This window comes from Berghia stephanieae, chromosome 3 (assembly GCF_034508935.2).
Source record: "Berghia stephanieae isolate SIO BIC M18660-M18661 chromosome 3, UCSD_Bste_1.3, whole genome shotgun sequence".
Taxonomy (NCBI): domain Eukaryota; kingdom Metazoa; phylum Mollusca; class Gastropoda; order Nudibranchia; family Aeolidiidae; genus Berghia; species Berghia stephanieae.
In genome coordinates this window covers 87,100,692-87,123,708 of record NC_088362.1, presented here as the reverse complement: position 1 = coordinate 87,123,708, position 23,017 = coordinate 87,100,692, and the positions used below count along the sequence as shown (strand labels likewise).

The 23,017-nt window shown below is 36.9% G+C and overlaps 1 protein-coding gene across 1 annotated transcript in view; it reads right to left on the bottom strand.

Annotated features, from left to right (window-relative positions):
- LOC144968732 (lysine-specific demethylase 2B-like) overlaps window positions 1-22,236 on the bottom strand; it is a 42,833-nt gene extending 20,597 nt beyond the window's left edge. Inside the window, exons 1-12 of the mRNA XM_078907365.1 lie at window positions 22,055-22,236; window positions 20,718-20,856; window positions 19,526-19,604; window positions 18,691-18,737; window positions 15,762-15,934; window positions 15,218-15,324; window positions 14,411-14,504; window positions 5,520-5,673; window positions 3,419-3,534; window positions 2,886-3,116; window positions 1,846-2,163; window positions 1,213-1,296 (exon numbers count right to left, since the gene is read on the bottom strand). Of these exons, the coding sequence (XP_078763491.1) occupies window positions 1,213-1,296; window positions 1,846-2,163; window positions 2,886-3,116; window positions 3,419-3,534; window positions 5,520-5,673; window positions 14,411-14,504; window positions 15,218-15,324; window positions 15,762-15,934; window positions 18,691-18,737; window positions 19,526-19,604; window positions 20,718-20,856; window positions 22,055-22,090 (1,578 nt within the window). The 5' untranslated portion in view covers window positions 22,091-22,236. The remainder of the gene's footprint in view (window positions 1-1,212; window positions 1,297-1,845; window positions 2,164-2,885; window positions 3,117-3,418; window positions 3,535-5,519; window positions 5,674-14,410; window positions 14,505-15,217; window positions 15,325-15,761; window positions 15,935-18,690; window positions 18,738-19,525; window positions 19,605-20,717; window positions 20,857-22,054) is intronic.
- Window positions 22,237-23,017: the final 781 nt, after the last annotated feature.

Here is a 23,017-nt window from a genome sequence, read left to right as displayed (position 1 = left end):
TCACAACAACAAAATAATCCCTACCATATTTATTATTCTTTGCAAATTTGATTCAGATAATGTTCACTCCATCACTCATGAAAAAGAAATGATTTATCAGTGATGATGATGGCAATTTGTCCAAAAGGAGGAAAATGTATCAGTCCATCGGTCAAACTCAAACAAAATCATATCATAAAATATCATAGTTTCGTATATTACTACTTCTAGCGAACATCTATTCTTAATAGTAGAGATATAACTTACTTTATGTAATTTTTTTATCATTATTATTCAAGAGATTTAAAATTAAATTTTGGTCAAAAGGCCTGAAAGTATTTGTTTTCACTTGTTTTTTGTGACTGTAGCCCAGTGGTTACGGATCTTACAAACAAGACTCAAGTATCTTTAACAGATTAAAATTGTAAAACATAGTAAAAAACAAAGGTAAAAAGAGTAAGCTAAGTTGAGCACTCCTTATAATTGCAACAGATTAATATCATCCCTTTATAACCAGATGACGTTGATATAAAGTTAACATGAAGATTGATAGAAGAATGAATGGATGAGAGATGTATGGATAGGGGAAAGATTGAAAAAGAGAGAAAAAGACAGAGTGAATGACAGGAAGAGTGAAAAAGAAAGAAATAAAGAGAGAGAGAGAGAGAGAGAGAGAGAGAGAGAGAGAGAGAGAGAGAGGAGAGAGAGAGAGAGAAGGGGTCAGAGGAGAGAGAGAGAAGGGGGGAGGGGAGAGAGAGAGAGAGAGAGAGAGAGAGAGAGAGAGAAGAGAGAGAGAGAGAGAGAGAGAGAGAGAGAGAGAGCTAGAGAGAGAGAGAGGTTTAATTGATGGGGCTTTTTTTATAGCTAGGGGGGAGTTATAATTATTATATTTTTAAACAGACCTATAACTGTACTACCATTCTTGACCTACTTACAAATAAAATCTAGACTCACTTACCCCCTCCCCCAACCCTTCCTTCTCGACATCTTGCGCCAGTTTGTCTCGACTGACGCCATAAAAATGGGAGTGTCACCAAAATTCATACAACTAAGCGGTGTCAAAATATGACACAAGACATGTTGGTGATATTTTCACGGATCCACCACTTGACCTGAGGTTTTATCAGAGGAAAATGTTTGATACTACAAAATCAGCGGAAAATTTCTGAGAAAACCCCAAAAACCCGGAATTTCGCGGAAGATTATCATCACTGATTTTGAACAATGACTTACTTTAGCTGATTCAGGCCAACCAATGACTGGATCCCCAGACACTGCAAGCTCCTGGTTATCGTTTTTGTGATCCTCAAGAACTTGCTAATTTGGGGGAAAAAAAGAAAAGAAAGAAATAAAGAAAAAAACAGATATGCCTCAAAGAATTTAAAACACTGACAATTTGTGTATGATCAACAATATATAACTTTCCGGGTGATGAAAAACAAAGTAAAGTTAAGTCGAGTGTTACCAAATTGAGTATAAGAACGTGTTCAATAAGTTTGATAAAATCTAGGTGATTTGGTAAAGAATCAAGCCGAATTGACCATTGACAAACTGCAGCTGAAAGCTCAACATAAAAATAAATAAATAAAATTAAAACAAACTTTGTTGAAAGCACTTCAATATGTTAACATCTATAAATGTTATATTTTAATTTGAAAACTAGGTTACCGAGCAATATACATTTTATTTACTCTTTCATTTCTATTTTCCTACATATTACTGACAGCTTTTTCTCATAAATAATACAAACAGATTATGACACCATAACCTGGTACATGTATTTATTTCTCAATCTTTGATGAAGAAGCAAATAAAATGTAATTGAAGTACAGATTACTAATCAACTAGGCATAAATGAACACCTACCTTTATTTCTCTAAGTACTGCCTCTGCATCAAACATCTCTTTTGGAACTCCCCTCTTACCAACAGGAAGCTGTAAAATCCCCGTTAAGTGGTCCACAATCTGTTGCAGGCCTTTGAGTTCCATGGCTGTCAGGTGCACCCATTTTTTCAAACCTCCATCTGACACATCTGAGGCAGCTTTCCTCGGTGGTCGCTTTCCAGGGGTAGAGGCCGTCTCCTCCTCTCCCTGAGCTTTCTTTAGGGCAGCATCAATGCGAGTAAGCTCAATAGTGACACTTTTTGACAATTTAGGTGCTTCTTCTCCACTTTCAGGTTTAACCTGTGAGGAAACCAATATATAGAAATATTTACTATTTACATACTACATTCTACTTTTACAAAATGAAGATGTCACACATGAGACAGTTATCATACCTTTGGAAATGGTGCTAATAAAACGGATATCAGAAAATGACAGTATTCTCTGCAGATGGTTTACATGCGTGAAAGAATAACCTCTATTTAGGTCAAAGGCTCTCATAAACTTAAAAGAAAACAATGAGGGAGGGAGGGAGGGAAGGAGAGAGAGAGAGAGAGAGAGAGAGAGAGAGAGAGAGAGAGAGAGAGAAGAGAGAGAGAGAGAGAGAGAGAGAGAAGAGAGAGAGAAGAGAGAGAGAGAGAGAGAGAGAGAGAGAGAGAGAGAGAGAGAGAGAGGAGAGAGAGAGAGAGAGAGAGAGAGAGAGAGAGAGGAGAGAGAGAGATGTATGTATGTATAAATATAGAATCGTGTTTTGATACAAATATGGTATGAATAGTGCTCGGCATGTAACAAATTGTAATATTTCACATGATATTGGAGTCAGTCTACATCGATGTTTCAGGCCCTTATGCCCATCGTCAGGACTGTGTGTTTTATATATATATATATATATGTGTGTGTGTTGGTGTGTGTGTGTGTGTGTGTGTGGTGTGTTGTGTGTGTTGTGTGTTGTGTGATATGATAAGATAGAAGGGGTAAAATTATAATTAGGAAAGTCATGCCTCAAAGCAAATATCACATACTTTGGTTGGATCTCCGAGGTCATCCATAGTTCTTGATGGAGGTCTTGAGTCTGGATTCCGTGAAGGTGGTCTTGAATCTTCATCAACATGAATCATGTCTGCATCTCCAAAGGCATCTTCACTCTCATCAAAAGGGTTTAAATATGTGTGACCAGTGAGGCATGCTAAGTAACGGTCCAACACATACCACATCAGTTCCACAAAAAATGGATAGCGAAATTTTGGTGGGACCTGGCAACGATATCAAACAGCCACTCTGTCACATCTTTATTTATATAAATATAATTAACACTTATGCAATTATTTTTTAAATTTGAGAAATGTTACAATGAACAATAAATGTGGGTATGGAAGTATTTTTTTTTTTTAAATAACATCAGTTTAATGCACCAGATAGTGTAAACATAGCTTTTGCAACAAAAATTACAAAGGGGAGCAACTCTTTCCTTGTGTAACTCAATGTATAACAATATCAAAATAAAGATCATAGAGAATTCACATAATAATAGAGCAAAAAACTAATTTAAGCTTACATAGGTTTTCTCCTCAATGCGTGATACTAGTAGTTGACTGTCAATGTTGAAGCTGTGTAAGAAGTTGCCTCCAAATACCAGTGAATCTACTGGCGTATAAACGGCATGGATCCAACCTTCATTCGTTTCAAATTGAGAAAATAATATGACATATTGCATACTATCAAAATAGGATTGATGGTAACATAATTTTCAATATAAACATTTTATCCCAATAAATTACTGTAAACAAATACATCAATAGCTTATTGTTGTCCACAATCGATTCTATTCAAACATTCCAAATGCTATTTTATAAACATGTAAAATTCTTGCCACTATTTTATGACAAATTCAATAGGATAAATAAAGCAACAAAACGTAAAAGTCCATACAAACTTGGAAGAGCAAATATTGCTTTGAAGAGGCTTTGTAGAAACACTTGATATCTCTAAAAAATCTTATTTCATAAGAGACAGAGTTTCTCCATGACACTCCACTAAACGTTGAAATTAATAATGAGAGCAAAACAATGATGACAAGCTAAGAATCTGACAAATAATGCCTCAACACCTTATGAAGATTTAAATAATGCAGAAATTCAACCTGATGTGAAAAACACTTCTGTAGTAACCATGCAGCAGCATATTATAGCAGGATTTACCAAGAATCATTTACTAACACAAGAAAAGAAAAGGAGACTGCACACAGACTATTTGACCACCATCACCTTGTGCTGAATGAATAGGACATCAAAAAACAGTCAGTTGCACATCAGCAGGCCTGTAAATGGCTGGTGAAAAAACTGTCGGAACTTTTTGAACAAGCGGAAATAGACACAACAGGACAAAAATATGGATTAACAAACACAACACAGATATGACATGTCATTTTTTTCCCCCAACTCATTTAAAATAAAATAAGTAGGTCCTTATTTTATGCTACAAAAAAAATCCCAAATTATTTGAGAAAGTAGAAACATTGCTAGTCCCAGGTCTGAGTTAGTTATAAAATGAAAGAAAGAGAACAATTCCTACTTTGTTGAAGGATGTGTAGCATTTGATGCGAGAAGCTGCTTTATCTTTGCTCTTGTTTGCGTAAAATTTTTAAGCTGATTCTTTCGTTTATTTGGATTAATTCTTATACAAGAAAGACAAAGAAAGAGAAGAGAAGAAGAAGAAGAAAGAAGAAGAAGAAGAAGAAAGAAGAAGAGAAGAGAAGAAGAAGAAGAAGAAGAAGAAGAAGAAGAAGAAAGAAGAAGAAGAAGAAGAAGAAGAAGAAGAAGTGCAGTCGTGAGTGAAAGAAGAAGAAGAAAAAATTTTATTTAAGCAATCATGGTCGTAAGGAAAGAAAACTTCCGCTGAGAGCAGTCAATCACCTTTTCATTCGAAGAAAAATATATATTTCGCATTCATTATTTTGATTCACTTTTAACAAGATACAATGAAAGCGTTGGAACAGAGATTGTCAACAAAATTTATCTCACAAAGTTGTACGGCAGGAAATCCAACAATTGAAAGATTTACAGGCCTGCATCAGTCTAGATTAGACATGGTTTGAAAATTGGACACAATTCAGAATACTATACATGGATCTGAATCCCACATTTATATAAACATAGTTGCAACATACAGCATTGTGGTTGCATGGTTGGAATTGGATGTTTGACAATGTTTGAGTTCAATTATAACCATGGAGGCACCACATCCATAGCAGTTCATAAGTTTGAGTTAAAAAGAAATGTGAAATTGTTGCCATCACTTGTACGGTTAGAGATAAATGCCTTAAATACTATGTCTCACCAAAGCACTGCAGTGTTCAAAAAGTAGTTCTATAGAGCCATACAGCCATAAAGCAAAAGATTACCCCCAAAATAAGTACCACTTTTTGGAAAGTAACCTTTTTACAGCAAAACAAAAGTATTTTCCACCGTATTTAACAGATCAAGATATCCAATTATTGCTTAGTGGACAGAGGTCAGAACTTTCGACTGCACCCAGGAACAATCCCAACAATCTCTTTGCTTGTGACAAGAAAGTTCAAGCAACTGAGCTATTGAGGTCTGCTGCAGCAGTGAGAAGATAGAAAATAAAAACTGCCATAAATAAATAACAATAATCACCTGATGGTATGATAAAAGTGTAGCCAGCTTTCAGATTGACACGTTGACATTGCTCCAATGAGTCCCCCAAAAAAGAATCTCCTTGTTTAGCAAAGAGGGTCCATTCTACATAAGTATCCAGGTTTTTTGTTGTTGGTGGGGCTAACCAAAAAATCTGTAAAAGTAATAGTAAGAATAGCTGAAAATAAAATTATTTTCAAAAGACATGCATCCCTAATCTTGACCTCCCCTCAGTAAATGGTTTCCAGGTACTAATTGTAAATGCTACGGACACAATATAATACTAAAAAGAAATATATATATATCTAAATAACGAGGTCAGAAAATAAAGACATATCAATATAATATCAAGATATGAAGTGAATAGAAAAGTGCCAGAAGACAATAGAGAATAAAAATTTTTTTCGCGGCGGTGGTGGGGTTTGAACCTGCGACCTTATTGGTACGACAACTCCGCCTGGCAGGTGAGAGCGTGGCTCTACCGTGTGAGCTATCCACGAACACAAAATATTCGTTTCAAACTCAAAGTCATTACTAGATCCCTCTCTCACCCACTACTTGAGACCGCCGATTCGTTCGTACACCACCATCGCGAATAATTTTGACCAGCAGTTAAGCTTAATAGCCAATATTCTCAACACAAACATATAACATAGAAACGATTGAGACATTGAGTATGCTCCGGTGTATGGGTGAATTTTAATTCAGAAAAGTGAGTGGAGCAGGCACTTATGTTGGTAACAACAAGATATGAAGTGAATAGAAAAGTGCCAGAAGACAATAGAGAATAAAAATTTTTTTCGCGGCGGTGGTGGGGTTTGAACCTGCGACCTTATTGGTACGACAACTCCGCCTGGCAGGTGAGAGCGTGGCTCTAACCGTGTGAGCTATCCACGAACACAAAATATTCGTTTCAAACTCAAAGTCATTACTAGATCCCTCTCTCACCCACTTCTTGAGACCGCCGATTCGTTCGTACACCACCATCGCGAATAATTTTGACCAGCAGTTAAGCTTAATAGCCAATATTCTCAACACAAACATATAACATAGAAACGATTGAGACATTGAGTATGCTCCGGTGTATGGGGTGAATTTTAATTCAGAAAAGTGAGTGGAGCAGGCACTTATGTTGGTAACAACAAGATATGAAGTGAATAGAAAAGTGCCAGAAGACAATAGAGAATAAAAATTTTTTTCGCGGCGGTGGTGGGGTTTGAACCTGCGACCTTATTGGTACGACAACTCCGCCTGGCAGGTGAGAGCGTGGCTCTACCGTGTGAGCTATCCACGAACACAAAATATTCGTTTCAAACTCAAAGTCATTACTAGATCCCTCTCTCACCCACTACTTGAGACCGCCGATTCGTTCGTACACCACCATCGCGAATAATTTTGACCAGCAGTTAAGCTTAATAGCCAATATTCTCAACACAAACATATAACATAGAAACGATTGAGACATTGAGTATGCTCCGGTGTATGGGGTGAATTTTAATTCAGAAAAGTGAGTGGAGCAGGCACTTATGTTGGTAACAACAAGATATGAAGTGAATAGAAAAGTGCCAGAAGACAATAGAGAATAAAAATTTTTTTCGCGGCGGTGGGGGGGTTTGAACCTGCGACCTTATTGGTACGACAACTCCGCCTGGCAGGTGAGAGCGTGGCTCTACCGTGTGAGCTATCCACGAACACAAAATATTCGTTTCAAACTCAAAGTCATTACTAGATCCCTCTCTCACCCACTACTTGAGACCGCCGATTCGTTCGTACACCACCATCGCGAATAATTTTGACCAGCAGTTAAGCTTAATAGCCAATATTCTCAACACAAACATATAACATAGAAACGATTGAGACATTGAGTATGCTCCGGTGTATGGGGTGAATTTTAATTCAGAAAAGTGAGTGGAGCAGGCACTTATGTTGGTAACAACAAGATATGAAGTGAATAGAAAAGTGCCAGAAGACAATAGAGAATAAAAATTTTTTTCGCGGCGGTGGTGGGGTTTGAACCTGCGACCTTATTGGTACGACAACTCCGCCTGGCAGGTGAGAGCGTGGCTCTACCGTGTGAGCTATCCACGAACACAAAATATTCGTTTCAAACTCAAAGTCATTACTAGATCCCTCTCTCACCCACTTCTTGAGACCGCCGATTCGTTCGTACACCACCATCGCGAATAATTTTGACCAGCAGTTAAGCTTAATAGCCAATATTCTCAACACAAACATATAACATAGAAACGATTGAGACATTGAGTATGCTCCGGTGTATGGGGTGAATTTTAATTCAGAAAAGTGAGTGGAGCAGGCACTTATGTTGGTAACAACAAGATATGAAGTGAATAGAAAAGTGCCAGAAGACAATAGAGAATAAAAATTTTTTTCGCGGCGGTGGTGGGGTTTGAACCTGCGACCTTATTGGTACGACAACTCCGCCTGGCAGGTGAGAGCGTGGCTCTACCGTGTGAGCTATCCACGAACACAAAATATTCGTTTCAAACTCAAAGTCATTACTAGATCCCTCTCTCACACCACTACTTGAGACCGCCGATTCGTTCGTACACCACCATCGCGAATAATTTTGACCAGCAGTTAAGCTTAATAGCCAATATTCTCAACACAAACATATAACATAGAAACGATTGAGACATTGAGTATGCTCCGGTGTATGGGGTGAATTTTAATTCAGAAAAGTGAGTGGAGCAGGCACTTATGTTGGTAACAACAAGATATGAAGTGAATAGAAAAGTGCCAGAAGACAATAGAGAATAAAAATTTTTTTCGCGGCGGTGGGGGGGTTTGAACCTGCGACCTTATTGGTACGACAACTCCGCCTGGCAGGTGAGAGCGTGGCTCTACCGTGTGAGCTATCCACGAACACAAAATATTCGTTTCAAACTCAAAGTCATTACTAGATCCCTCTCTCACCAACTACTTGAGACCGCCGATTCGTTCGTACACCACCATCGCGAATAATTTTGACCAGCAGTTAAGCTTAATAGCCAATATTCTCAACACAAACATATAACATAGAAACGATTGAGACATTGAGTATGCTCCGGTGTATGGGTGAATTTTAATTCAGAAAAGTGAGTGGAGCAGGCACTTATGTTGGTAACAACAAGATATGAAGTGAATAGAAAAGTGCCAAAGACAATAGAGAATAAAAATTTTTTTCGCGGCGGTGGTGGGGTTTGAACCTGCGACCTTATTGGTACGACAACTCCGCCTGGCAGGTGAGAGCGTGGCTCTACCGTGTGAGCTATCCACGAACACAAAATATTCGTTTCAAACTCAAAGTCATTACTAGATCCCTCTCTCACCCTTGAGTTTGAAACGAATATTTTGTGTTCGTGGATAGCTCACACGGTAGAGCCACGCTCTCACCTGCCAGGCGGAGTTGTCGTACCAATAAGGTCGCAGGTTCAAACCCCACCACCGCCGCGAAAAAAATTTTTATTCTCTATTGTCTTCTGGCACTTTTCTATTCACTTCATATCTTGTTGTTACCAACATAAGTGCCTGCTCCACTCACTTTCTGAATTAAAATTCCCCCCATACACCGGGAGCATACTCAATGTCTCAATCGTTTCTATGTTATATGTTTGTGTTGAGAATATTGGCTATTAAGCTTAACTGCTGGTCAAAATTATTCGCGATGGTGGTGTACGAACGAATCGGCGGTCTCAAGAAGTGGTGAGAGAGGGATCTAGTAATGACTTTGAGTTTGAAACGAATATTTTGTGTTCGTGGATAGCTCACACGGTAGAGCCACGCTCTCACCTGCCAGGCGGAGTTGTCGTACCAATAAGGTCGCAGGTTCAAACCCCACCACCGCCGCGAAAAAAATTTTTATTCTCTATTGTCTTCTGGCACTTTCTATTCACTTCATATCTTGTTGTTACCAACATAAGTGCCTGCTCCACTCACTTTTCTGAATTAAAATTCACCCCATACACCGGAGCATACTCAATGTCTCAATCGTTTCTATGTTATATGTTTGTGTTGAGAATATTGGCTATTAAGCTTAACTGCTGGTCAAAATTATTCGCGATGGTGGTGTAACGAACGAATCGGCGGTCTCAAGAAGTGGGTGAGAGAGGGATCTAGTAATGACTTTGAGTTTGAAACGAATATTTTGTGTTCGTGGATAGCTCACACGGTAGAGCCACGCTCTCACCTGCCAGGCGGAGTTGTCGTACCAATAAGGTCGCAGGTTCAAACCCCACCACCGCCGCGAAAAAAATTTTTATTCTCTATTGTCTTCTGGCACTTTTCTATTCACTTCATATCTTGTTGTTACCAACATAAGTGCCTGCTCCACTCACTTTTCTGAATTAAAATTCACCCCATACACCGGAGCATACTCAATGTCTCAATCGTTTCTATGTTATATGTTTGTGTTGAGAATATTGGCTATTAAGCTTAACTGCTGGTCAAAATTATTCGCGATGGTGGTGTACGAACGAATCGGCGGTCTCAAGTAGTGGGTGAGAGAGGGATCTAGTAATGACTTTGAGTTTGAAACGAATATTTTGTGTTCGTGGATAGCTCACACGGTAGAGCCACGCTCTCACCTGCCAGGCGGAGTTGTCGTACCAATAAGGTCGCAGGTTCAAACCCCACCACCGCCGCGAAAAAAATTTTTATTCTCTATTGTCTTCTGGCACTTTTCTATTCACTTCATATCTTGTTGTTACCAACATAAGTGCCTGCTCCACTCACTTTTCTGAATTAAAATTCACCCCATACACCGGAGCATACTCAATGTCTCAATCGTTTCTATGTAATATGTTTGTGTTGAGAATATTGGCTATTAAGCTTAACTGCTGGTCAAAATTATTCGCGATGGTGGTGTACGAACGAATCGGCGGTCTCAAGAAGTGGGTGAGAGAGGGATCTAGTAATGACTTTGAGTTTGAAACGAATATTTTGTGTTCGTGGATAGCTCACACGGTAGAGCCACGCTCTCACCTGCCAGGCGGATTGTCGTACCAATAAGGTCGCAGGTTCAAACCCACCACCGCCGCGAAAAAAATTTTATTCTCTATTGTCTTCTGGCACTTTTCTATTCACTTCATATCTTGTTGTTACCAACATAAGTGCCTGCTCCACTCACTTTTCTGAATTAAAAATTCACCCCATACACCGGAGCATACTCAATGTCTCAATCGTTTCTATGTTATATGTTTGTGTTGAGAATATTGGCTATTAAGCTTAACTGCTGGTCAAAATTATTCGCGATGGTGGTGTACGAACGAATCGGCGGTCTCAAGAAGTGGGTGAGAGAGGGATCTAGTAATGACTTTGAGTTTGAAACGAATATTTTGTGTTCGTGGATAGCTCACACGGTAGAGCCACGCTCTCACCTGCCAGGCGGAGTTGTCGTACCAATAAGGTCGCAGGTTCAAACCCCACCACCGCCGCGGAAAAAAATTTTTATTCTCTATTGTCTTCTGCACTTTTCTATTCACTTCATATCTTGTTGTTACCAACATAAGTGCCTGCTCCACTCACTTTTCTGAATTAAAATTCACCCCATACACCGGAGCATACTCAATGTCTCAATCGTTTCTATGTTATATGTTTGTGTTGAGAATATTGGCTATTAAGCTTAACTGCTGGTCAAAATATTCGCGATGGTGGTGTACGAACGAATCGGCGGTCTCAAGAAGTGGGTGAGAGAGGGATCTAGTAATGACTTTGAGTTTGAAACGAATATTTTGTGTTCGTGGATAGCTCACACGGTAGAGCCACGCTCTCACCTGCCAGGCGGAGTTGTCGTACCAATAAGGTCGCAGGTTCAAACCCCACCACCGCCGCGAAAAAAATTTTTATTCTCTATTGTCTTCTGGCACTTTTCTATTCACTTCATATCTTGTTGTTACCAACATAAGTGCCTGCTCCACTCACTTTTCTGAATTAAAATTCACCCCATACACCGGAGCATACTCAATGTCTCAATCGTTTCTATGTTATATGTTTGTGTTGAGAATATTGGCTATTAAGCTTAACTGCTGGTCAAAATTATTCGCGATGGTGGTGTACGAACGAATCGGCGGTCTCAAGAAGTGGGTGAGAGAGGGATCTAGTAATGACTTTGAGTTTGAAACGAATATTTTGTGTTCGTGGATAGCTCACACGGTAGAGCCACGCTCTCACCTGCCAGGCGGAGTTGTCGTACCAATAAGGTCGCAGGTTCAAACCCCACCACCGCCGCGAAAAAATTTTTATTCTCTATTGTCTTCTGGCACTTTTCTATTCACTTCATATCTTGTTGTTACCAACATAGTGCCTGCTCCACTCACTTTTCTGAATTAAAATTCACCCCATACACCGGAGCATACTCAATGTCTCAATCGTTTCTATGTTATATGTTTGTGTTGAGAATATTGGCTATTAAGCTTAACTGCGGGTCAAAATTATTCGCGATGGTGGTGTACGAACGAATCGGCGGTCTCAAGTAGTGGGTGAGAGAGGGATCTAGTAATGACTTTGAGTTTGAAACGAATATTTTGTGTTCGTGGATAGCTCACACGGTAGAGCCACGCTCTCACCTGCCAGGCGGAGTTGTCGTACCAATAAGGTCGCAGGTTCAAACCCCACCACCGCCGCGAAAAAAATTTTTATTCTCTATTGTCTTCTGGCACTTTTCTATTCACTTCATATCTTGTTGTTACCAACATAAGTGCCTGCTCCACTCACTTTTCTGAATTAAAATTCACCCCATACACCGGAGCATACTCAATGTCTCAATCGTTTCTATGTTATATGTTTGTGTTGAGAATATTGGCTATTAAGCTTAACTGCTGGTCAAAATTATTCGCGATGGTGGTGTACGAACGAATCGGCGGTCTCAAGAAGTGGGTGAGAGAGGGATCTAGTAATGACTTTGAGTTTGAAACGAATATTTTGTGTTCGTGGATAGCTCACACGGTAGAGCCACGCTCTCACCTGCCAGGCGGAGTTGTCGTACCAATAAGGTCGCAGGTTCAAACCCCACCACCGCCGCGAAAAAAATTTTTATTCTCTATTGTCTTCTGGCACTTTTCTATTCACTTCATATCTTGTTGTTACCAACATAAGTGCCTGCTCCACTCACTTTCTGAATTAAAATTCACCCATACACCGGAGCATACTCAATGTCTCAATCGTTTCTATGTTATATGTTTGTGTTGAGAAATTTTTAAGCTGACTGCTTTCAATTATTGGATATGTGTATACGAAGACGAAGAGAGATAAGAAGAGGGTAGAAGAAAAGGAGAAGTAAGACTAGAGATGAAAAAGAATAATGAGATAGAAGAAGAAGTACACAAGTAGAGTGCCACGCTCTGAGTGCAGAGAAAAGAATTTTCTTAAGCCAATAAGGTCGTAAGGATAAAACCCGCTAAGCCATCACCTTCTTCGAAAAAAATTTTTTCGCATTCATTATTTGTTCACTTTTAACAAATTACATAACTTGGAACAAGATTGTCAACAATTTATCTAAATTAAGAAATCAACAATTAAAGATTACAGCCTGCTCATCTGTTAACATGTTAAAATTGGTTAGAATACTATTGGTATTAATCACTTAACTGTTGTCAAATACGCATTGTGGTTGCAGGTGGGAATGGTGTTAAGAAGTTGAGTCATAACTGGAGGACAATCATAGCAGTATAAGTTTGAGTTTAAAAGAAATGTGAATTGTTGATCACTTGTACGGTAGAGATAAGCCTAACATACTCCACTGCCAAAAGCATGAGTGTCGTACAAAAAGTCAGTTCTAACCCACCACGCCAAAAAAAATTTATTCCCCATTAAGTACACTTTTTGGAATAACTATTTTATCAGCATAATCTGTTTTACCACCATTAACGTCAGCTATCCATTTTCTTAGTGAAATAAACTTTCGACTGCCACACCGAGAACAATCCAACGAATCTCTTTTGTTGTGACAGAAATTCAAGCAACTGAGCAATTATTCGCGAGGTGGAAGTAGAAAAAAAAATCGCCATTACTCAAAATCACTGATGGTTGAAAAAGTGAGCCAGTTAGTTTGCCCTTGAATTGTAAACAAAAAGAATTGCTTGTTTAGCAAGGAGGGCCATCTACATCAAGTATCCAGGTGTTGTTGGTGGGGCAAACCAAAAAGTCTGTAGTATATAACGAATGCTGAAATAAAATTATTTTCAGCATGATCCTATCTTGACCTCCCTCATAAATGTTCATATAATTGTAATGTACGACACAATAATACCTGAATACTCATTATTTTTAACGATCAAAAAACAATATATAATATACAGCAATGTTTTGTTAAACAGATATTTTTAATTTAAAATATTCAAAATTTAACATTGTGATAAGTTATCAATTTAAATTGAGAGGAAATGAGAATAAACTCATACCTGCCAACCCATAGTGAAAAAAAATAGAATGCTTCTTAAAAAAAAATAGGAGTCTAGGGAAAAAATAGGGGTAAGCAATGTTAAGAGGAAAAAAAACAAAAAACTTACCCTAGGCGTAGCACACACATATATACACAAGCACACAAAACAATGTAATCAAAATTTTGTGGAAATAAGATAATTTTATAAGGAGGATAAAAAAAATTTTTCAAGAAATGTGCAAAGAAAACTAGTGCCAGGTATATATTCATTTTCGACATTTTTTTTCTTCCAAAAATAAAAATTTTGAAAAACAGAAAAAAAATTTTAAAATCGGAGTTTCCCAAAATCCGGCGGGGTAAGGTAAAATCAAGAAAAAGATCAGGGTACTTGGCAGGTATGTAAACTAATCAAAGAACAAATTATCTTGGAGATTCTAAGTGTACGCAGGAGCCTATACTCTTTCCTTTCCGTACAGTGAACAAAAAAGTGAAGGACATGTATGATATTAATTACCTTTTCCCCATGAAGAATATGGTACCAGACTGATGTCCCTCCAAAATCAATGTGCCAGTCAGTGTAACAATCTGCAACACTCATCAAGCAATACCTGAGAAATAAATTGATAAATAAAAATAAATAAATATAAAAACAAAACTCAATTCAAAGCTCCCCACCTCCATAACCTACGTCTCAAAATAAAACAAACAAAAAATTTAAAATGATAAATCATATGAATGGCGAACTAGGAGGACAAGATAATTTATTTTAGATTTGGGTGTGATTGCTCTAATCAATGGCTATTACTTTTGAAAATTTCATGGATACAGAGGCAAACTAAAATATCCTAAAAACGAAATCTTCTAATCAAAACCCTAAAAATGTAAGTGACATGGTTCAGTAATATTTAACCTAACAAAAAATGTAAATATTATATATAACCTGATATAATATGAAATCTGAAGATCTGGTACAGTACAGTCATAGGCAACAAACATCTGCATTTATATAGATATATATATTTATTAATTCCAAACTTTGTTTTAAAAATCTATATGAAACCAAAATTCAAGGTTCTTGCTCTTTATTTCTTTGGGTTATCACTTTATAATGCATTAGAATAGATGTAGACTGGTCAAATTTGGTCACACATCAATTTCTCATAAAAAATTCTATACTTTTTATCCCACTTTCTCAAAAATTTTGAATGAAAGATCCCAAAATAGAAGTTAAAAATCCGCATTTGGAAAAATTGGCCACTAAAACAATCAACATATTTTATTTAAAAACTGAAAGAAACCAATCAAAACCATCAAAACTGACTTTTGAACTTTTGGATACTTCATCCTTTGAATAAGGTTGGTGGCTTCAGTCTGGCATTCTTTTAAATGCCTCGGCCAAGCTCTGTTCACCCAATCAATTTGGCGAACCTGTCAAAAATATGAATGTATATAGTGTAGTTGTAAACTAATCTGATATTTTCCAAAATTATCATTTCCTCATACAAAACCTTTTTTTAAAAAAAAGGAGAAAAAATAAACAACGGACTGTCAAAATAGAAAAGAGTCATCAATCCGATAAACTAACATTAGCTCACTTTTGCTACAATTGAGGTGAAGAAAGCCTAAAGACAGAAAAACAATTCTAGTAGGATCATAAACCGGGCATTGGGAATGTTAAATTGAGAAAAAACATGAGAGTTAACGGGAGGGGAATGAGTAAAGCTAAAGTGAGTTGAGCATTTTTATCATTTTTCTAACATTTTACAGATTTTGTATCATAATTTAGCCATTTAAAAACTAGACAAAACAAAAGAAACACCTGGAGGACATGCCAAGACCCTATCATCTGTGTAAAATCAAATTACCAGGGTAGGAGATTCCACATAGTTGTCCAGGCGAGTATGACAAAACTCAAGACTGATGACATTGAGTAGGCGGTCTCTTTCTGGATTTTCAAAATATTTGACCCATTCCTTCATCGTCATCTCCAGGGCTTTCTGGGTGCTCACATCCATGACATCCAGAACTCTACGACTGCCTGTATGTGACCAATAAAATAAAAAGATAATGTAAAGACTCAATTTGAATTCTTTAACATTGTCAGGTTTTGAATTAAAGTCTCTCATTTTAATACCAATATCAACTCCATTGCCTCCAAGAAAGTCACTCTTTCCTCCTAGCATTTCCAAAATGAACATAGCTAAATATGATTCTGTAAATACAATGAACTTATAGATATAAAGTCTTGGAGGCATTAATCCATCACAAGTTGAAAATAATCTAGTTGATCCATCCCTTTTTTAAAGATTTGTTTTATGTTTCTTTCTTGACTCATTGTATTAGGTAACAAAGGGTTTGAATAATTTGAAATCTTTAGTTGTCATTCACATTACAAATTACAGTGCTTCATGCATCATTGTCAATGTGTGGTACTATTTTGAAAAAAAAAAAAAAGACCCGGATTGTGATTTTCTTAATGTCAATTTATATTATGAGCAGATGTATGAATTTTCCTTTGCTTCTCTTATAAAATGTAATCAAAAATGTTAATATGTTTACACCAATTAGACAATCTTAAATTTGGCATTATACTACAATCTGAAATAAGGAGACGGCTATCAAGCAATTAAGCATGTATTGTACAATGTAACTACATGGCATATGAAAGTCACTCGAAGCCATCCAACCTCTAGGTCTAACAAGTTGGATAATCCAAAAATTAAAATAAGTAGGCTAGTGACAGTATTTTAATTTAAAATTTTGACATTGAAAATGACCTACAGAAATCAATTGAATGTTAATTATTACAAGGAGATCATAAAATAAAACATGAATACCAATATTTTTTGTAACTCTAATAGCCAATGTCTGATATAACTGTACAGCCATTATCTGCGGGTACATCATTAAATTCATATAATTTCGAGGAAAATAAAGAGAAAACTTCTCTAAATGTTCTGAGTATGTTAAGCACATCCAAACGTAATTAATAAAAGAAAAGAGCCACACTTTTTGATAGCAATATCCATAGGACAATGGCCATTCCTATGTTGATTAAACCCATATAAAAAGGAATCCAGGCCCATCTTTCTTCAAGCCATCAATGGCAATGTGGAAACAAAACATTCACAGGAAAGGTGAAATCACTATGGATCTCACTCAAAGAATGCAAGGCTTCAACAGGAACAGTTGCAAACAGTGGTCACGTCCAACCGCCTCCTTACAAGACATGGAAGAATATGTGCATACGTGAGAAAATGGAAACTAAGAGAATCAAATATCAAGGGAAACCTGAGGTGGGAGACTACATCAACCTACATTGCCAATTTGCAAGTCTGACTGAATACTTAGAGCAGGGGATGAATTCAAAGAATGGGTCAACAAATTTAAAAATTAAATGAGGCTTACCTGTAAAGTGAAATTTGATAATTCCACTGGTACTTCATGATATGCATTCCTTCCCAGAAGAAGACTGGTTTCCCGCGATTCCTCACTATTCAAAGGCGATATGGTGATTATGTTATACCTACTTCATTCACTTTGCTTTTCTCCTATTACTAATGATGCACATTTATTTTTATAAAATGAGACTTCTTGACTTGCAGGGTGAAAGAAGGCGAGCAGTGAAGTAATATGGATATCATGTAGTACCAAAAGAATTATCATCAAATTTCCCTTAGAGTAAGGCTCAATTCATTTTTAAATTTCTTTGGTACTCATGAATATGCATAACCTTCCCCGAAGATTTCAAACCCATAACTACCATAGCGCAAGCTAATCCATCTTTTTTTAAGCATTGCTAATCCAAAAGCAGTATCTTTATCTTTTTCTAAAGGTTTATTATAAAATTTTCTGAAAGTCGACGCCCTACCTAGCCCAGTCTGCTGTCTTTAATATTAATGAGATATCAATATCTCTTTGAACTGCTGAAGTCAATGCAGCTCAGATATTTGTGTTAATACCAGCTTTTGTTAATACAAGTTTTATCAATCGACTAATTGTATCTTTTGTGACAGCTTCGTGGGGCTTCACAAAGCTCTGAAACAGTTTTGTAAACTTGTGAAATGGTTTTCTTTAACATATTCTTTTAAGTAAGTATGTCACAACACATTGTCTTCTGTCATCCAGAAATGCTGGTAGTACAAAACTATTACTTGTTCCTCTTGAACTGGAATGTTTCAGGATTGTTTTAACATAAAATATTGCCTTATTTCGTTGTATTATAAATTCATCCAGATCCAACGCATGAATTGTCTGGTATCTTTGACCAGTCACTAAGGTACACAACATTATTACTTTCAGTGTGATCATCCGAAGACATATTTCCCAAGAGGGGAAAGTTTTTCCAAAAACTGATTTCAAGAAATAAGTTCACACCATTTCATCATATAAATAATATCCACTGAATACACAATAATATCAAGATTAAACAAATTTAAATTTTAGTTTATCTTAGAACAAAGATTGTGCAATGGATCATGAGTTGACTGGTAAAAAGTGAGGAATCATGGGGAAACCGGTCTTTTTCGGGAAAGGTTATACATATTCATGAATACCAACGGAAGTCAAGGTGTACCATACAATACTTCTACTATATATAATAAATTAAATCTGCATAAAATGAAATGGTACATTCCAAGAGTTAACAACTGAAGACAAGGAGAATTTTGCTTTGCAAGATCAAATTCTCTACAAAATACTAAATTACTATATAATTCTGATGGGATACTACACTACATGACAAATAAAATTGAATTCATTTACACTATTATCTTCAACATAAAATGGACTTACCAACACACTGTTTCACATCACTGATTTTGAAATTTTGACTTGGGACCCTAAAACAAAATCCGTGAAAATAAAAATAATTTTTTTAAATAAATAAAAATCAAAAATTGTACTGCACATTTCAAACATTAAGACCATTTTTATACATAAAGTTATGATTTTATGAGTGATATACATTATATTATTAGGGGGTAACAATAGCTCAGTTGGTAGAGCACTCGCTTCACACTCAAGGAACCAAAATTGATCCCGGATGAATTGAGATTTTATTTCTGACCTCCCAGTGATTGGGTAACTGGGTCTGTCAGATCTGGCAGAAAGTACTTTGTGATAGACTAGCATCCTATCCAAAGGGTAGCAAGCAATTACTATTTATGTGGTCTTGTGGTATGACATTCGCTTTCGGATCGGAAGATCCTGGGTTCGAGCCTCGCTTTGCGCATAGTTGAGTTCTTTGAAAAAATTCTCTTAGCTCACATTCTCTCACCATACTCAGTTGTAAATTGAGTACCCAGCCATCAACAGGGTTGTCTCTGTCAGAAAAAAATGCTATATCACCTAACATGTATAACGTCTCGTTCTACAGGTTACATGTTGCTGTTGGTCAGGGACCATTTGTAAAGCGCTTTGAGCATGTTTAGTGGATATTGCACTATATAAAAGCTCAAGTTTCATTGTCCTTTTCAAGCATAGAAACCAGTTTAAATTCCAGCTCCATTGATCCAATGGCCCTGAAGGACTACTAAAAGAATAAAAGAAAAATGGAATTAATGGATTTTTGCATATTTCTGATGATAAAAGTAAGAAAATGTAAAAAGATAAATAAATCCATTACTACCTGAGCCCTAATCCTGTTTTATCAGTAAAAAGAATTGGTCTCTTCAACCCATTTTTCTGAATCCACTCCATATTGAATTCTGTGAGAAGATACATTTTAAAAAGCAATAAGGATATTACAATCATGTTATTATTATTACACATTGAATATTTGTGTTATCTATTTTTGCGTTGCACAAATTTAAAATATGGAATATTATGTCCAAATCTGCAACCCTACCAGCAAGAGTCAATATAAATGAGTGAAAATAATTCAAATTCATTCTTGTTCATACCCGTCCACTTTGTTTTGTTTTTTTACAAACAGTATCTATCAATAATGGGGCCCAGAGAAGTTAATTTGGTAAAACTTCCAGAAGGTAAATGACATGAATTTGTTTCAAAATCACAGCATTAAAAAAAAAAATTGTGCAAGTTTGTTTTCGGGTTTTATCAGCCAAAATATCCGGTGTACAACTTTAAAAACAAGAGTTAATATTAGGCAAATCAATTTCCCTAAAAAATCCCTCTTGTAAAATTTGAGATCAATCAAATCCCCAATGCGCCTCTCTTCCACTCCTCTGTACCAATAGAAAAGATACTGTATTGTAACGGCTAAAGCAGGTGACTTTCTTGAGTGATTCAAAGCACAGGAATTTAATAACACATATTTTGCTAATTTCTTCCTGCTGATCCCCAGTCACAAAAATTCAATGTAAGACAAAGCAAAATATCTAAATGCCCAGAAATTCCAGGAATATCCAGACAACTATTATTCTGTTTACAACCTTCCACCTTTCATTCATGTGGACTGCCTTTGCACACTCTATTTCACCCTTCAAAAATCAGAATTTAAGCAGTTGCTGAAGTGAAGAATTACAGTTTTTTAACTCACAACATGGACTTAATTATGACCAAGGTTTTTAGGCAGTGATGAGACAGCTTGATGCTGTACTCTACCCACTCAAGAGTGATGGATGGTTAAGTCTGTTACATCTGGTAAGCACTTTGCCATGTAAACAAGCATCCTATCAACACAGCGGCAATGAATTGTAACTGTTTAATTAATGCTACAGGAACTAGGATAGATCCAAACTCCATTAATTTATGGTTCTAAAGGTCTGAAATAACCAGGAAAGTTCAGCTAATCAGGCCAATAGCAATAAAATGGTGTCGAATTAAACCAAAATTATATGAAATGTGGAGAAACATACCTGGTCCTGTCATTTCCTGAATCATTTCACAATCAAACCGATCTGTAAGGAGCATTTCCTCCAAACTGTAGCTCCTTTTCCCATCAATATCATCTTCATCTATCTCTTGATCCACATATTTTTTGCGTTCCTTAGTCCTCTGAAAATCAAGAGTAATTTATAAAAACTATGACATGAGCAAAACAGAATTTCTTCTGAACTCTTCTTCTGTTTCTTTATCAGTTCTGCCCAATGCCACTCTGCACATTGGACTTTGAGTTTGAGTCTGAATAGCCACGGGAGACGATTCAAACTCGAGCGCGAATTGCCACTTCGAAAGAAAAAAAAACAACCCTCTTTTGTTATTCCTGGCAGACTAATACCTCATTTTACCATTTTTATCTTAGTTTTGCGATGGGTTGAATGATTGAAGTGGGAGGGGGGGGGGGGGGGGGGTTAGAATCTCTAGTGAAGTGTAGTGTATAAACAAAACTGATGAAAATCGGTTAAAAACGAGGAAATGGGAGGAGGGGGGGGGGGGGGAATCTACCTTTAACAAAATTAAGTTATTAATTGCGACATGTGTTAATGCACCCTGTCTCTAACTCTAACCCAACTCTAAATTAAATGCTAAAAAATCTAAACCCAAAATAAAAATTAAAAAGTGCATGAAAACTCGAGGATTTACACAATTAATTGTGGTTGGTTTCGGGCTAAGAATGGATCGGGTTACTTTATTCAAACTCAAATGTCAAGGCCAAGGAATCTCTAGTGAAGTGTAGTGTATAAACAAAACTGATGAAAATCGGTTAAAAACGAGGAAATGGGAGGGGGGGGGGGGGAATCTACCTTTAACAAAATTAAGTTATTAATTGCGACATGTTAATGCACCCTGTCTCTAACTCTAACCCAACTCTAAATCAAATGCTAAAAAATCTAAACCCAAAATAAAAATTAAAAAGTGCATGAAAACTCGAGGATTTACACAATTAATTGTGGTTGGTTTCGGGCTAAGAATGGATCAGGTTACTTTATTCAAACTCAAACGTCAAGGCCAAGGTTCATGTTTATCCTTTTTGAATAAAAAAAATATAAATAATAATAAGGGAGGCCTTCCGAAAGCTCCTACTACTACATCCCCAGTATTCTTGTTCTAGAAGGGGGTTGGGGGGGGGACTTTTAAAAAAAAGTTTCCCCCTTCCCAAACCCTCTACTAGAACATTATTGAAAAACAAGAATATTGGGAATGTAGGAGTAGGAGCTTTCGGAAGGCCTCCCAAAAATCAAAATAATCTTTGTCCTGATTGACTCCCAAAATTGGTGTGCAATCTTTTGATGGATCTAAGAATGCAACTGACCAGTTTGCGCCCGCAATCGTTTTCATCTGCAGCCATTGTCTTTTTAGACAAGTTTTCTTATGTAACCACAGAATTTCAACAATCTAGCAGACTTCAGGTTAGTACCGACAATAGATATCACTAAGTTCCATTGGTGTCTTCCAAAAATGTCTGACTTTGTGATGCTGGGCGACTATGCTTTTAAACGTATTCGATACTGAGAGACAGTTATGTTAGATGCCAGACAGGGATTGTGATATAGAACAGTAAAGTTGCTGCCCCAAACGTAAACAATAACACGTTGCTAGTGATTTCCGTTAGGGACCGGAATAATTTACGCACAATATAGGTCTCCCAATTTTGTAGTTTGAGTTGTAGGCAATACACTTTCAGTATTGAAAATATGTTTACATAAAATCTAACAGTTGCAGAAATAATAATATAAGACTAAATTATTCTGAAAATCAGGCTCCGAATAATTCTCGTTTTGTTCACACCAGCGCAATAATTTGCTCTGGTCTAAAAATAGATAGACTGTAATTTTTGATAAATTTTACCTTTTGTTCCATAAAATATCCATATCTAGACATTATTTGATACATGATCGAGTATTTATGAATATGTGTTTCTTTTGCCACCTAACAGCAAAATTTTTAAGGTTATTTTCTTTCTATTATTTACATTGGAACGTGAGCTGTCAAGACAGGAACATGTGGTTTGCCATGTGCTTCTCGACCTTTGTTTACGTTTGGGGCAGCAACTTTACTGTTCTATTCCAGAGATTTTGATTGAGAAGTTTATATCTAAGACAAAAAACATCGGGGGGGGGGGGGGGGGGGGGTTCTGTTTCTGGAAAACTCAACAATGTTATGCTTCATGAAAACTATTAAGGATTGATAAGTAGGATAAGAACAATAACCACATTCGACTTGAGATGTAGGATTTTTGTAGTAATAATCAAAAACCAAAAGTAAATCAATCTGG